This window comes from Phascolarctos cinereus, unplaced genomic scaffold (genome assembly GCF_003287225.1).
Source record: "Phascolarctos cinereus isolate Bilbo 61053 unplaced genomic scaffold, phaCin_HiC Scaffold_726;HRSCAF=1367, whole genome shotgun sequence".
Classification (NCBI taxonomy): Eukaryota; Metazoa; Chordata; class Mammalia; order Diprotodontia; family Phascolarctidae; genus Phascolarctos; species Phascolarctos cinereus.
The window spans coordinates 136,393,747-136,410,698 of record NW_027556098.1 but is presented as its reverse complement, the minus strand read 5'-3'; the positions used below and the strand labels follow the sequence as shown (position 1 = coordinate 136,410,698).

General features: G+C 36.2%; 1 protein-coding gene across 2 annotated transcripts in view; it reads right to left on the bottom strand.

Moving 5' to 3' along the window:
• Window positions 1–523: 523 nt before the first annotated feature.
• The window catches only part of CYP27C1 (cytochrome P450 family 27 subfamily C member 1), a 43,126-nt gene continuing 26,697 nt past the window's right edge, over window positions 524–16,952 (bottom strand). For both annotated transcript variants that reach the window (XM_020967198.2, XM_020967197.2), the window contains 4 exons: window positions 13,678–13,844; window positions 13,134–13,212; window positions 4,633–4,836; window positions 524–3,325 (listed from right to left, as the gene is read on the bottom strand). In XM_020967198.2, coding sequence (XP_020822857.1) covers window positions 3,209–3,325; window positions 4,633–4,836; window positions 13,134–13,212; window positions 13,678–13,844 — 567 coding nt within the window. In that variant the 3' untranslated portion in view covers window positions 524–3,208. The remainder of the gene's footprint in view (window positions 3,326–4,632; window positions 4,837–13,133; window positions 13,213–13,677; window positions 13,845–16,952) is intronic.

Genomic DNA, 16,952 nt, shown 5'->3' with positions numbered 1-16,952 from the left:
AGTCTATCTTTTCTAGCCCATGTCCTATACCGACAGACTGAAAAAATGACTTTTTTTTAAAAAATTCCCAATCAGAACTCAGTCTGGTGCCTTTTCTAGATTATTTTGCTGACGTAGTTGTTGGGGAGAGCTGGGCAGGAGTTTCATCACTGCCTCCATGATGCTTACTTAGATTCTGTCTTCTTCTTTTCCAGTGTTTGTCTGGGTTCCTGATTATTATTGCCTAATCTTCTGAATTCTAGGCTCTGCTTACCTGTCTGAACCTATATTACCTGTCTTCTCTTTCTTTAAATCTCTGGACTAAATTTGGAAATAACTGATTAACTAGCTCTACTCCTGTCTAATCAAAATCCTGGCCCTAGTTTGCTTTTCTGCTCCAGAGGTTCCAATTGTTCATTTGTAACCAATTTTGCTGGTTTGTGAGTAACACTGCAGAATCATAAAAAGACTCTACGGTCATTTTACAAAATTCAGACCACTCCTCGTATGCTATAATGATGAAGAATTAAGAAGCCCTTTCCAGTTCGATCATTATTCTTAATGTTTTAATTTCATTCTCTAATAGAATATTTTTGTGAACTTTATAAACATTAATATATAAACCACTGCTTCAAAAACATTCCAACACTTCATCAGTTAATTGGACATGGTTTCATATTTATACACATTTTTACAGAGTTCATGCTAAAGCTAATTTGTAGCTGTCAGATTTAGGTTTCAACAGTGTATGCAAAAACAGTATGAAATGGATGTTAATGCTGGTTTTATTCATGAATCAATTTGAGGTCTAACTTGAAGAAGGTGAAGAAAGATGCACAGTATGTTAGTTGGAAGGAAGTTTTTGAGTAAAAGTAACATAAAAAGATACACTGGAGTTGGAAATTAATGATATCCCAAAGAACCCAGTGTAAAAATCAGTCTTCCTAGTATGAAGAAGAAGCCTCTTTGTGATTGTCATGGCAGGTAGAGCTTGACAGAAGATGAGATAACCACAAGTTTCTCATTCATAAATATCCAAGTCTTTCTACTGAAGGGGCATGATACATAGGCATGAACAACGATAATCGGCAGGAAAGTCAGGGAGAGATGTGCACAGAGTAGACAACTACTGAACAAGCTCTGAGGAGGGGAGATGGGCTGATGGACATTTTTAACATCACCTTTTGTGTTCCTATTCATCTTTTAAAACCCAGCTCCAGTATCATTTTTTCCAGGAAACGTGCTGATTTCCCCTAGAGCTGATAACTAAGATTCTCTTAGGAAATCAGATAGCACTTAGCTTTACAACTCTCTAATATACTTTCCATATAATACTGAGTATTACTGTTGTCTAGATTTTTGTCTTCTCCTTGTAAATCATAAGCTTCTTGAGGGCTGGCACCATATTATTTAAACTGCATTTCCTCCAAAGCCTATCATTGTTTCCTGCTCCAGCTTGTGAATTGTTGCTGAATTAAAATGCAAACTTTGCAAATGGCAAGAAATTCCTACTCTCTGTAGCAAGTAACAGCACTGGACTGAGTTGGGAGATTTGGCTCTAGTCCAGGCTCTTGAGCTATTGAGCTCTGTCTGGGCAAGGCATTTTCCTTTTCTGGATCTCAGCCTCTTCATCTGAATACAGGGAGATGACTACCTGGTCTCCAAGGTTCTCTCAGCTCCAACACCATGCAGTATTAGGCAGGTGTCAGTGGGCAGGCTCAGAGTTTCTGGGAGACAGTTAACACGCAAGGGACACAATTTGCAGTCTCTATCTCAGGCACACAGGTGATGCTTTGTTTCAGCTCTAATGAGGAGCTTCTGGTCTTTATGTTTAAAATGACTTGGTAGGGGCAGCTAGGTGGCACAGTGGATAGAGCACCAGGCCTGGAGTCAGGAGGACCTGAGTTCAAATCTGCCCTCAGACATATAACACTTACTAGCTGTGTGACTCTGGGCAAGTCACTTAACCCCATAGCCGAGCTTAAAAACAATAAATAAAATGACTTGGTATTTAACTGCTCTTGGCCCTCAATTTCCTTAGCAATAAAATTAGAGATTTGGACAAACTATTCTTTTTTTTTACTATCTTTTTTTTTTTGGCTAGGCAGCGGGGTTAAGTGACTCGCCCAGGGTCACACAGCTAGTAAGTATTATGTGTCTGAGGCTGGATTTGAACTCTGGTCCTCCTGAATCCAGGGCCGGTGTTCTATCTACTGCGCCACCTAGCTGCCACTGGACTAACTATTCTTTAAGGGTATTTCTAGCTCTAAATTCTAAATTTTTATTTCATTAGTTGATCTGCTCATAATGCAAACAGAAAAGGTTCTAGAGATTCAAGAGCTAATACAATGTTTCACTGTGTTTACATTTTGTTGACATTTTCCTCAACTTAAAGCAATTTCACAGGTTGACATTCATTTTTAGTTTTCATGACTATCCAGGCCAGCAGTTAAAACTCAATAAAAAATTTCATGTTGTTTATATATTTCTTAAAACAATATATCTCTAGTGTTTGCCCAGATAATTTTTTCTTTTTTTTTAACAAGGATTTATGTCTAAGTTCAATAAAAACTGTGAATTGAGAAAAATAAGATTCTAGTTTTTTTCAGCTTTACAAATTTATTTAGAGATATCAAAACCGGAACTTGAAGATATAATGATAATATTTGACTTTTTGTTCTCCAACTTATATTGTTACAAATTAGCACCCAACACCTCCACTTCAAATTGGAAAAAAAAAGAAACGGAAATTTCCTGCTAATATATAGTTCTTGGTCAGTGTTAGTTTACATACTCTGTATTTTCCATTTGAGAAATGAATGTGCAAATACAAGTATAACCAACATTTCTTTGACCAAATATTACTGTTAATTAAATACTCTTGCATACTAAAAAGGAAGACAATATAGGTGACATCCACATTCAATGCCACTGGTTCTTAAACACCTATTGCCAGCAACAGATGTTTCAACAAAGAAAAAAGAGCTTCTTTGAAAAGGTAAAATATAAATTTTCTTTTACATCACACCATATAAAGATTTGTAGTTCTCTTTTGTGCAAAGAATAGAAAGTTGTAGGTCTTTCTATAATCAAGCAATCTCTGGAAATGATCCTTTTACTTATTCTCCACAGGTGATCAGCGGCACAAAAGAGCCTTTGGCCTACATCAGGGAGACATAAGCCAGTTTCCATGCTGGATCTGCTAAAGCCATCCTAAAAACAGCAAGTCTCATTTTCGGGTAACAAATCGCACATTGATGGACTCTCCAGGTGTCAGAAGCCCGTGGGTTTTTGCGTGAACTGTTTTAGTTAGAGGAGAAGATTTGATCTCAAAATGTTGAAGCAACTAAAAAGAGAAAGAGAGATAATGAGCATTCTAACCCTCTAAAGTAAAAAAATGCACAGTTTCCTATTGGATTAATACTGATACCATTGTTGTCAATTCCAGGGAGCCAAAGTAATGATGATAATTTTGAAGAAAATTAAGTTTATCTCCAGGAGAAATATTAGATCAGGGAGGGTCTACTCATTTGAAAATAGAGCATTCATTCCTGAACAGTAGCGTTAACAGATCCACTGAATAGTCAGTAAGTCAAACATTTATTAAGTGCCTACTCTGCCAGGCCCTGTGCTAACATTGGCCCTAAAAAGCAGTTGTGGTGAAGCAAAAAGGACCTGGAGGACCTGATTTTGAAGCTTGGCTCTCCTTCCTTACCTGTGTGGCCTTGGGCAACTGACTTGACCTCTCTGGGCCTCAGTTTCCTCATATAAAATGCAGAGGGAGGGAGGTGTCTAAATACTTCTAAGGTTTTTTCCAACTCTAAATCTCTGTTCCTATGATCTTATGACCAAGGATAGTTCAGGTTACAACTAAAAAGCAAAAATTTGTAAAGGCTTAAATTTTAGGATTCATTACGAAAGCTCTAGCTTTGTCTCCTCCACTCTGAGTTTTAGATCAGTATCTAACACCCCCCCACACTTCAAATTGGAAATAAGAAATGGAAACTTCCTGTTAATATATGCTTACTTTAGAGAACGTATATTGTGTTCTCCATTTGAGAGATGAACTTACAAACATGACCAATGTTTCCTTGCCCAAAGAACAAAAAATACTATTGTTAATTTAAAATTCTTGCATACTCAAATGGAAGACAACGTATGTGACATCCAAATTCAAGGCCTGTTGTTGTTACACACCTATACCCAGCAACAGATATTTCAACAAAGAGAGCTTCAGAATGAAAAGATAAAATAAAATTTTCTTTTATATTACACTAGATGACAACAAAGGGGTTTATTTTTTAGTACAAGATGGTTTTGGTGGGTTTTTTAGCCTGGAATCTGTGAACATGTGTTTCAAATATTTTGATGACTACATTTCAACATAACTGGTTTCATTTGTAGTCCTATATATTTTATTTTATGTATCTTAAAATATTGCATTATTCTGAGAAGTGGTTTGCAAGCTTTATCAGACTACCAAAGGGGTCCATGACACACACAAAAAGATTAAGAATTCCTGATTTAAAACAGTACTATTCAAATTTTCAAAAAAAATTTTTCTTTTTAACCTAAAAATGCTTTTTTCACATAATTCAATTCAGCGGAGTGAAAGGGATGAAATTACAAAGTCTTGGACTATGAATCTCTTACCTGTATCATTACAAGGTGAATTTCTAGCTCTGCAATTCTCCTTCCTATACAGCTGCGGAGGCCATAACCAAAGGGAATAGAACCAAAGTTGTCTACTCTGTCCATATTTCCTTTCCTCAGCCAGCGCTCGGGTTTGAATTCCTTTGCCACTGGAAAATTTTCTTCTTCATAAGATGTAGCATAATGACATAGAGCCAGTTGAGTCTAAGGAAACCATTTACAATAGAAAAGAACTGTTGCATGTGAAAGCAGAGTAAGTGAAAACATGCTAAACAGTCATTACAAAGATGTCTTACCCAGAAGCAACCACTGAAATCATATCATAATCCTCAAGAAGGCCATGCCAGTGTCCTTTAAAAATTTTTTTAAAGCATCTATTATCTCTTCCTCCTACTGTCTCCCCCAAATTGAACAATGTGAAAAATAAGAAAAGGAAAAACCTCCTAGAATTCCTACACTGTTCATACTCAAAAATGTATGTGTCATTCTGTGCTTTAAGTTTATCACCTTTCTGGTAGCAGGAGGATGGCATGTTTCATCTTTAGTACTCTGAACTCATGGTTTATCATTGCACTGACCAGAGTTCTAAAGTCTTACAGAGTTGTTATTCTAGGATAACAGTTATTGTATAAATTATTCTCCTTATTCTGTTCACTCTGCATCAGTTCATAGAGGTCTTTCCAGTTTTCTTCAAAATGGTACCATTTCATCATATTTATGGTACAGTAGTATTCCATTATATACTATACTATAATATACTATAATAATTCCATAATATACTATAATATAATCCCATCACATACTATAATTTGTTTAGTTATTCCCCAATAGGTAAGCATTCCCTTAGTTTTCAATTTTTGGCTGCTATAAAAACAAACTGTTATAGTTTTGTACACAAGCTTTTACCCTTTAATCTTTTTGGGGTATAAATCTAATAGTAGTATAGCTAGGTCAACTGACAAACACCAGTTAGTAACTTTTGAGGCAGAATTCCAAAGTGCTTTCCAGAATGGCTGAACCAATTTACACCGATATATCAATGTGCCTATTTCCTGATAGCCTCTCCATCATCTGTCATTTTCCATTTCTGTCAACTTTGCCCAAGAGGACCTATACTTAGATTCCTATAATTTCTGACATATCTAGATAGATACACTCAAATATTTTATAGCTGCCACAGTTATTTTGAATGGAATTTCTCTTTCTAGCCCTTCTTATTGGGTTTTGTTGGTAATATACAGAATGTTGATGATTTATGTGGATTTATTTTTTTATCCTGCAACTTTGCTGAATTTATTGCTTCAATTATTTTTTTGGATAACTCTTTAAGGTTTTCTCAATAAATCATCATATCATTTGTAAAAATAAATAATTTTGTTTCTTCTCTATGTTTATTCTCCCAATTTCTTTTTCATCTTATTACTATGGTTTGCATTCCTAGGACCACCTTAAATAATAGTGGTGATAATGGGCATCCTTGCTTTACCTCTGACCTTTTTTGCAAAGGCCTGTAACTTCTCTCTATTATATATAATGTTCACTCTTCTTTTTAGATAAATACTACTGACTATTTCATCGAAAAGCCTTTTTGTTTTTATACTTTCTAGAGTTTTAAACAGAAACAGGTATTGGATTTTGTCGAAAGCCTTTTTCTGCATCTATAAATAAATTTTCTTGATAAAATTTTCCATTTTTTCTATAATTTGCTTTTTCACTGGCCAATTCATTGGAATTATGTTATACTATCTCCAATTACTTTTCAATTTTTACTTCAAGGGCACTGAAACTACTAAATAATGTATTTACTATTTCTACTTTCCCATATTTTTGGTGATGTTTTTATGCCCCATTACGTGGTCAATTTTTATAAAAGTGCTGTGTACAAACAGCTGGTAATTCTGTATCAGCCTACATGAGATAATGAAGCAGAGGGCAACATTCAATTAATATTTCAAGGGGAAATAAATTTATCACGTTGTACCTATCAGCCACAAAATGTGCTGTACACAGATCTAGCAGTAGGTAAATCCTTTTCTATTCCCATTTAGTAACTGCCAGAGGCCTCTAATTTTTCTAAAGTTCTAATCATATCCTTATTTTTTTTCTTGTTTATTTTTTGGTTAGGTAGCTCCAAGAGGGTACTCCCTACTAGTATAGTTTTACTATCTATTTCTCCAATTCACTTTTCCTGTAAGTATTTAGGTGCTATGATACTTGGTGCATATAATGGGGCATAAAAACATCACCAAAAATATGGGAAAGCATAAATTGAGGAAGACCTTGAAGAGTTATCCCCAAAAAAGTAAAGCAATAAACTCAGCAAAGTTGCAGTATAAAAAATAAAACCATATAAATCATCAACGTCCTGTATGTTACTAACAAAATCCGATAAGAAGAACTAGAAAGAGAAATTCCATTCAAAATAACTGTAACCAAGTAAGAATATAAAAGGCCTCTAAAATTATATTAGGAAGACAAAAAATCCCCAAGTGAGTTAAAACTTGCAAAAAAATACTAGAAACAAAGAACTGTGGCTTTTAAAGTTATGTTGAAAATAGAAAAAAGGAAGAAATAATGACTAGGAGCACTGCTAGAGGTGGACGGGTGGACAAGTGGACGGATGGACAGATGGATGGATGGATGGATGGATGGATGTTAACGGATGACAGAGAAAGCAGAATTAATTTCTTTTTTATTTCCATTTTTTATACCATGAAGAATGTTATTCAGGTTGGAAATAAAGAAAGAAACAAGGTTAAAAGAGAAATGGAAGGAAACAAACACAAAGCACCTGCCACATTCCAAGCATTATGTTAAGCACTACAAAAATGATCTCACTTGAGTCTCACAACAAAGGTAAGCGCTATTATAATTCCTGTTTCACAGCTGAGGACATTGAAGTAAAGTGAGGCCTTCATTTGTACGAACTGATGTAGGCTGAAATAAGCAGAACCAAAAGAACAATATATGCAACAGTACCAAAATGTAAATAAAAAGGTACTTCAAAGTAAGAGAGACTTGTGATAACCGACAAATCAGTGAAGATGCTGGAGAACTGATTATGAAGCCTGCCTTGATCCTCATGGCAGAAAAGTGGGGGGCTACTCAGGCAGAGTATTATATACAATTGGATTCAGTCATTGCAACACATGTTTTTGCTTGTTTCATTTTGTCACAAAGGAGGAATCAATCTGAAGGGAGAATCTCTTCCCTGTGTATACCTTTCCCACAAATAACTGATATGAAGATAGGAGACATCAATGAAACATTTCTTTGTAAATCCATCAATGTAGATTTTTCCCTTATCCATTCAAGTTGTAGCTCCATTACGTCTTGGTAGGTGGTTTCATGAGTGACTGAAAATTATTCATCACCTTCTGTCTAATCCAGTAGTGAGACTCTCCTAACTCAGCTAATCTAGTCCTCCCATAACAAATGCCAGGTCTCTCACTGGGCCCATACTACAGAGCTTTCCAGCTTGGTATAACCAGTTCTCCCAGAAACAGCCTATGAGAACTTAGGGTTGAATCTATGTGACGATGAGTAATCTAGGTAGTAGGACTAGTGAAAAAAGAGCAAGAAAGCATGTAGAATATGTATAAGACCAAAAGTCATTCCCCAATAGATAAGTGGCCAAAGGATATGAACAAACAGTTCTCAAAAGAAGACTTGCAGACTATTAACAACCATATAAAAAAATACTCCAAATTACTAATAATAAAATACATGTAAATCTAAACAACCCCCATGTTTGACCTTACATCCTGCAAATTGGCAAGGATAACAAAAGATGAGAATAGTCACTTTTAGAGGGGTCGTGGAAAACCAGGTGGAACTCTGAATCAGTACAACCATTTTGGAAAACAATTCGGAATCATGCAAATAAAGTGACTAAAATGTTCACACCCTTTGACCCAGAGATTCCACTGCAAGGCTTACTCCAAAGGAGGCCACTGATAAGAAGAAAGTTCCAATATACACCAAACTATTTATGACAACATGTCTTGCGATAGCAAGGAACTGGTAACAAGTAGATGTCCATCCACTGGGGAGTAAGTAAACAAACTGTGGAACATGAATGTAATGGAATACTACTGAGCTGTAAGAAATGATGAATGTGATAAATTCAGAGTTACATGGAAAGATCTACATGAAGTGATGCAGAGTGAAGTACGGCCAAAAAATAATATATACAATGACTAAAACAATGTTAATGAACAGAACCACCACCAAAAAAAAGTCAGTGTTTTAGCATTATAAAAGAACAAGCATGGCTCAAAGAAGAGATATGAGAAGACAGTCCCACCCCATCACATTGCAGTGGTAGGAGATCCACAAGTGTTATACATTACACATATTTTCAGACTTTGTTTTGATGTACTGATCAGTTATGCTGATTTACTTCTCTTTTTCCTTTTTTGGTCTTAAAATGCTATATAATATATGAGATGGCTCTTTTTGGAGGGGGAGCATAAGGATACTAAAAGAAATAAGAGCAATGTAAAAAAAAGACATCAATAAAGTTTTTTTTTAATGGAGAAAAAAGAAAGCATTCAAAAACTCTAAGAATGTTTCTAATGCCACTTTATTTTTGAACAGCCATCTTTGTTCATTTATGGTTAAGATCAGATTTGCAAGGTCAGTTACCCTGGGCTGTATCCTGAGTGCCACTGCTCTTCAGAACACTTTTCTTTCCCTTCTGTGTTTTCTGTTTTCTAGTGGCTGCAGAATAATTTTATGTTATTCAAGTTTCCTTTCCTTTGAAGGTCCTTCTCCAGATTGCTTGCAGAACTGAAGCAAATTGTTTAACTTAACCACTATGTGTTTTGGAGTGTGCATCCTTGGGTTTTTTCTGATGGCAACTTATGAATTCTTTCAATTAGTTTTTCATTCTCTATGTTCAGAAGTTCTCGTATATTATTTCATGCATTTTGGTGTTAAGGTTTTTTGTTCTGTCATATTCTGGGAGATCTATGATCCTTGGGTTGTTCTATGCATCCTGTCTTTAAAATCAGTATGTTTTGCTTGCATAGTGAACATATTTTGTTTTAATGTTATTGTTTTTTGCTTTTTTTTCTTCTAGGTAATCCTTCACTTCTGTGTATTTGCATTTCCAATATTTTGTTCTCTATTTTGTTTCTTTGGTGAGGCTTGCCATTGTGGATTCTAGCTTTTCTATTCTGCTCATTATTTTTACTGTGCTGACTATAAATTCTCCTCTTATAATTTTCAGTTCTCTTTTTAACCACTCAGGAACAGTGTGTTGTGGTTCCATATTCTCAAATTCCAGAGGGTTTTCCATATTATCTCAAATGCTGAATCATTTCCCTTTGCTTTTGCAGCATTTATTCACAGCTGCCTGAACTTATTTACTACATCTGAAAGTCATATTTCTTTCTGCTGTTAATGTTTTCCCCATTGATTTATCCATTTATGTTCAAGGTATTTAAGTTTTCTTCTCCTGAGATCTTTTGGTAAGTTCAATTTCTGCCCCCTTCTTATTTTCCCCTATTACTTACTTTCTGACTCCCTCCCTTCTGATTGTGGTATCCTTGAGAAACAGCTCAGTGTCCCAGCCTCCTCCCGTAGAGGGCTATACACCATACAGCAGCTTAGGACTTTTGGGTGAACAGAACTGGCCCTAGCTGGATGCTGAGTGCTTCCCTCTGGCTTAGTAGAGTGCTACACAACCCCACATACACTGTGTCTTGCCCAAGTGGCCTGTCCCGTTCCTTTCATTCCTCAGTTCTCTAACCTTAAACCAGCAGTGCAGAATGCTGGTGCTCTGGGGTTAATTTTTGTAGTTTGGTTCTCTGAGGCTCTGAGACACGGAGGCAGTGGGATGTGGTGCTGAGCTCTCTTTCCAGCCCAGCCATTGTCTGGCCACATAGATGTGGTCTAACTATCTGTCCTGGTCTAAGCAGACTTCTGCAGTGTGAAACCAGGATCTCCATGGTACTTCTTTTGGATTCAAGGTGTCCTAAATCATGGATACAGTTGAAATTTATCTATGGTGCATAATTTCTGTTTTGCAGAGGTTTGAGAGGGAATGGTATCAGGAGTACAAGGAAAGGGGTGGACCTCATAATAGATAAAGGGCCACCTTTTCTTCTGACTGGAGGAAGACTGGGGAGACTGCAGAGGAAATTTAAGGTAAAGAATTGGGGAGAAGAAGGGGCTTGTAGCAGATGGCGATTTTTTTCTTGGTAAAGTATGAGTTCTCTGATGAGAGGGAAGAAATAGAATAGATGACTTGAAAAGCCAAGAGGTCTGGAACAGAAGTTGTGGGAAGTGTGAAAAAAGCCATTCAGAGAAGAATATCTGCTGTGTAGTGGAGATGACCCAATTCAGATTAAGTAACATAAATGTGCAGCATGCCCAGTTGGCATGATTATGTGGCTTACTACTGAGATGTTCAGCAATAAGGAAAAGGCAGATGGTGGGAATAACCCAGTGTTGGGATTTGGGAAGAGAGGAGTGGTGACAGGACAATGAGATTTGAATGCACAGTTTAAAGCTGAACTGATTAACTACATATTGTGAAGGAAGAAAAGGAAAACCAAAACATAGGTGACTGGAAAAGCAGGAGGGGTGGAGTGACTAGAAATCATGATGAGGATGAAAAATAGAATTGGGAAAAGTGAGGCAGAAGGAGAGAAGGAAAAATAAGAATTCTGAGAGAAGAATTTCAGAATTCTGAATCATAGAGGTTGAACATTTATGGGAATAACAAATATCAAGAATAAGATGGTATTTCTGAGGTGGAGTGATATCACGGATCATGACTGCAAACTCTACTCAGTAGAGTCAAGTGTTACATGGGCGCCAAAAAGGCTAAATGTTGTCTTGGGCTCTATTAAAAGAAGTCTAGTGTTCAAAACGAGATGTAATAATTCCAACTATACTCTGAACTGCTCACAACCCCTGAAGCAGTTTGTTTGAACCTATGTTCCACATGTTAAACGTGGTATGCTTGAAGGACTATCTGAAGGGTTGATATGTGGAAGAAGAACCAGACTTATGCTGTGTGGGCCTCCAGTGAACAGAAGTAGGACCAAAGACTGGAAATCAAGGGGAAACACGTTTTGGATTAAAATAAGGAAGAGTTTCATAATAATTAGATCTGTCCTTTCTAGCCAACCATGCAACCTGCACTGCAGCTATAATCCTCATATTCCTCTTACCGGGACCTCGAACTCTACCCTTGGGGTGACAAACTCTGACACATGAGCTCTTGCCTCATCACGCCCAGAACCAAGTCTCACCATCCTTCCCCAGCCACCTCTACACTGTGCTGACACCCATACTGATACCTTAGCCCTTTCTACCTCCCCTTCATTGTTGTCTTCCTCTGGCAGAATGTAAACTTCTTGCAGACTGGGGTTGTTTTGTTCCTTGTGTTTGTTTGTATCCTCAGTTCTCAGCACGATGTCTATCACGTGCTAAGTGCTTAATAAATGTTCTATTTATCATCTGCCTATTTAAATAGGTAGTTCTTCACTGAGACTGAAAGTACTCAAGTATAGACTATGATTCACTTCATATCTATTCACTTCACTAAGCATTTATTCATCTATTTGTAAGTTTTTCCTGAGTGATGAACCTGAAGTGACCACTCTTTTAGCAACCGTAGTATAGAAATAGTGTTGGATATGGACTTTAAGGATCTAGGTTCAGATCCTAGCTAGGTTACTGTCTCCTTATGAGACCCTAGGTCACAGAGGTGGGGATCCTGTGGCCTTGAGGCCACATGTGGCCCTCTAGGTCCTCAAGTGCAGCCCTTTGACTGAACAAAGATTTGTTCTGTGAAGTCTGAATTCAGTCAAAGGGCCAGATGTGGCCTGAAGGCCAAAGGTTCCCCACCCTGCCTAGGAAATTCATTTCACTTTTCTGGGACTCAATGTCTTTCTGAACTAGATGATTTCTAGGTTCTAGCTCTCATGTTTTATAAAAATTTTTCATATGTTTACGTATCTTTCAAAGCTCATGAATTCTTTAATTAGGAATGGATCCATTCCTTATCTTTTTTGTATCCCAAGTTCCCCATCCTTCCCAATATCTTATACACAACAGATACTAAATAAAAATTTACCATTGTTTTAAAAAGATTCAAAACTAGAAACAACCAAAAATCCAAGACTAGGTTGAAGGGGAAGGTAAAAAAGGAGGGGTGAATGTTTTGAGCACTGCTTTTAGCTCTTTAACTACTTTTGGATTTTTCTTTTTTCTTTTCTTTTCTTTTTTTTTAAAGTCAATGTTCTGAGAGATATTGGGACTTCCTACAGTGTACCACTGGGGAAAATTATACTCTTGGCTTTAGCAATGACAAGGTTCTTTTTTGACAAAACATTATCATTATATATTTCATCTCACAGTTCATTCAGCTCCCTTTTTGCAACAAAGTATCTGCCCCAAAGGGGATATTATGAAGTTTTACCTAAGTAAATACAGAAAAAAGATTACAATCCCAACCACCTCCCCTAACTGCATGCCAAACTCACTCCTTTTGGAATTAGATATCCTCCAATAATCAAATCTTCTTGAGTTATTCTACCGTTTCCTGGTAAAACTGGAAATAACCTAGAGAGATATAAAATACAGAATAGTTTTAACTACTGCAAAGATAAATGATTTGTATCCCAATTAACTGCAACCTTTAGAACCACAACTCTCTCAAATAAATAGCCCCCAAAATATCTGGAATAAAAAAAATGGGTTAATGAATGCTAGTAGACTGAAGAATCACATTCTTTGCAGAAGTTAAGTGGTATATTGTACAATAGATGGCTACTTCGAATATTACGCAAATTAAGGTAACAAGTCAGGCATGAAAAAACTGCCCTTGATGTATCTTAAGCAACATACTTTTTGCCATGATTTCTCTATCGAATAATCCAGAAGCTTAAACAAAAAGGTTTAAGCACTTAAAAGTGGATGCAAGATTTAAATAAACTGGCTTGCTAAGCTGTTCATTATAATCACCTTGGAAAAGGAATCGAGGCTTTAAAGGTATATTTCTTGACATGACTTTTGAAAGCTTTCTACCTTAGTGTTTCCTTGAGCAGAGCTCTGATCAGTGGTACTCTAGGTATATCCTCTGCGGTTGGAACATGTTTCTTTCCCAAGTTCTTAATGATCTCGTGATATACTGATTGCTGAACTTCAGGATGTTTTGCTAATAGGTATGCAGCCCAGGACAAAGTGAAAGAAGTCTAATAAAAAAATAAACAAAAAGAAAACATAAAAGAATACACAATTAAAGGGGGTTACAAAAACAACTAAAAATTAAATGCTTCAAAAAAAAGGAAATTTCTAGATAAGGCATTCCATTTTCTACATATGTAGGTATAAAGCAATTGAGCTATGCTAAGCATCTAAGTCAAATGGAGTTAGACTACATCATATTCTACTTCCCCACAATACTCTCTACTTTGCCAAAACAAATATCCTTCATTCTAAATCTATCACAGAAAAAAACACAACCTAAATAGTCTTAAAGACAAAATCAACTACACATTACAAATGCTATTTTTAATAAAAAGCAGCAGAAATATCTGAATAATTTTTTTTATCTCAGTAAATACAGAATGTTTACACTGCTCCCTAGATTCAGGATGGAACTACTCCACAAGGCTACTCTTGGCATTGGTCTGACACTGCACAAAACTTGTATTTTTAAGGAGACAGAGAGTGAACGATAGTAGTCTGGGAAATTCTTGCCAGATAACCTGGCATCTTATTAGTTTAGTTACCTGTTTCTTGAAGGATTCTCAAATTTCCCTGAATCTGAGTCCTCTCAAGAACGAATCTGGCTTCTTGTAGATCTCCTAGATGCAGAATGGCCAGTCAAAGGAAACACTCCTGTCTTTAATGATCATTCACCTACCCTAGTCTAGACTTGGACCTCCGAATTTGGATTAAAACCATATTGGTCCTCTGGAGATGGGTTTCAAAGTATTATTTGCTGAATCATTTGTTCCAATATGTTTATCAAATAAAATCAACAAATATTTATTGACTGTCTATTACATATAAGAATACCATTTTCTTTCTTTATAGCCATAATGTCATTCTTTGAGAGGAAGAATAGTGGCATGATTCTCAAACGCAGTGCAATATTTCTAGCTACTTGCATTTAATTTGTCTGATCCCTTTCAGACCTCAAAGTTGATACTAATATTGGTTTTTATCACTTCTATGATTCTGTGTCATTTTCTTATGAGTGACGATATTCCACAATAAAAATGCTTTCCCAACATCTAAAATTTGACTTTTATAGCCCAGATCATACTGTTTCGGTGAAACAGGATCTGTTTTAAGTACTTCAGGGTTTTTAGAGGACGTTTACAATAAGGGCTCAGTCCTAGCATAGCTAAATTCTGAGCTTCATTATCAGATTGGCTCCAGGGGAAGCAATTTATCATCTCAAAGGAAGTCACTGAGAGGCTGAGACCTGCATCAGCACAGGGAGTGTGCATCTTAATAAAAAGAAACAAACAAATAAGCCCACAGATCTCTCAAACATAGGAAATTTTTAAAGCTCAATAAACATCCATGAAAAAGACATGAGAAATTTCAATATAAAAATGGCAATATGAAAGTGAATTGGAGGGATGTCAGTTTGTCAACTGATAAACCCAAATTGGGGTGCTAGCTTGGTGACTCAGTTTTCCCCCTCTTCTCCATTCTACTCCCTGTAATATTTGTAGCTGCCACTAGGTGGCAGGAGGAAAGTACATCTGAGACAGTAGTCACTGGCAATCATGATAAAAGATCCTTTACAGTGTTAGAAAAATAGCTGTTTAAGATGTTCTGTAAACTGAATATTACCTAAAATAAATCTTTAAATAAATGACAGCATATAGACCTAAAAAACAAATATGTAATTAAAGTGAAATCCTCTTCTTCCGGCACCCTCTCATAGAAGGTAAGCTCTTTCGAGGCAAAAACAGTTTTTTCATTTTGTCTTTGCTTTCCTATAGCCTAACATAGTTAATTTATTCACAGTAGGTGCTTAATAAATTCTGGACTTCTTTTAGCTCCCTTGGCTTACTTTCAGTACAACACAACAGACTTTAGTAAAATGATCTTTGTTTTATAACACCGGAAGCATTGTTTCCCCATTTCCATTCCAGAAAACCTGTTTCTCTCTATTTAGGAGCCTTGAGCAATATCCTACTGTATCTAAGAACTTCTATAGTTTCCTGCCAGAAATTTTTCCCAACTTATTCCCAATCCAAGAGTTTCCTGTTCTATCTATCTCCTACCCCAAGTATGGCAGGCTTTGCCTCTTACCTTTTAGATTTTTTTTGTTTGTTTGTTTGGCTAGGCAGTGGGGTTTAAGTGACTTGCCCAGGGTCACACAGCTAGTAAGTGTTATGTGTCTGAGGCCAGATTTGAACTCAGGTCCTCCTGAATCCAGGGCCGGCTCTCTATCCACTTCGCCACCTAGCTGCCCCTTGTCTTTTAGATTTTAAGAAACAAAAACAAACATATGCTAGCCATTTAAAATTTCATATAGATAATAGATATATACATTATCTATATAAATATATACATGTATACACATATAAAACCAAAATACAATAATAACAAAAGAGATTATTTCATTATGTAAATAAAACGTATCTTTCCTGCCAGATTCATGAAAATCAATTAACCAAAGTATTCTTTTTCTATTTTCTGCCCAAGACTGAGGCTGTCACATTGCTTCCAAATTACCCTGTTCTATATGATGTTTTCTTAATTAGTATTATTGCAAAAAGAACACTTCCACAGAGGCATGGAATATTACTTGCAAAATATCTGGAATTTCTGCAAATGACACACCTCATTTTCCTAATGCTGAAATAGCTTTAAGCAACTCATCATGACCAGAGCTCATTCCTTAGTCTTCTCCATAGGAGAGAAGAAAATGTGATTATATAATAAAGTGGTTTTTTTATGTTGAAATTATACCCTCTTAAGTTCTCAGCATCTTCATCTTCTCTACACTCCCAGCATTATACTACATAAGCCAAAAGCTTAGAAACCAATAAAAAGGGGCCTTACAAAATGCTATACAAAATTTTTAACAATCGCTTTGTGTACCTTCACTTTATAATTTGTAAGAAAAGGATAGTTTTCTTTTGGAGATCCTTACCAGTTCGAAAAGCTGGTTAAATGAATGCAAAAATTCAGTCACCATTAAATTATGCAACATGCTTAAAGTTTAATAAATACAATAATTAATTTAAAATTCAAAATTGGAGTTCCATAGGGCTGTGAAGGCTTATCAGGTTAAAATTGGCTTTGTCTCTTAAGAAAACAAAACAAAATTG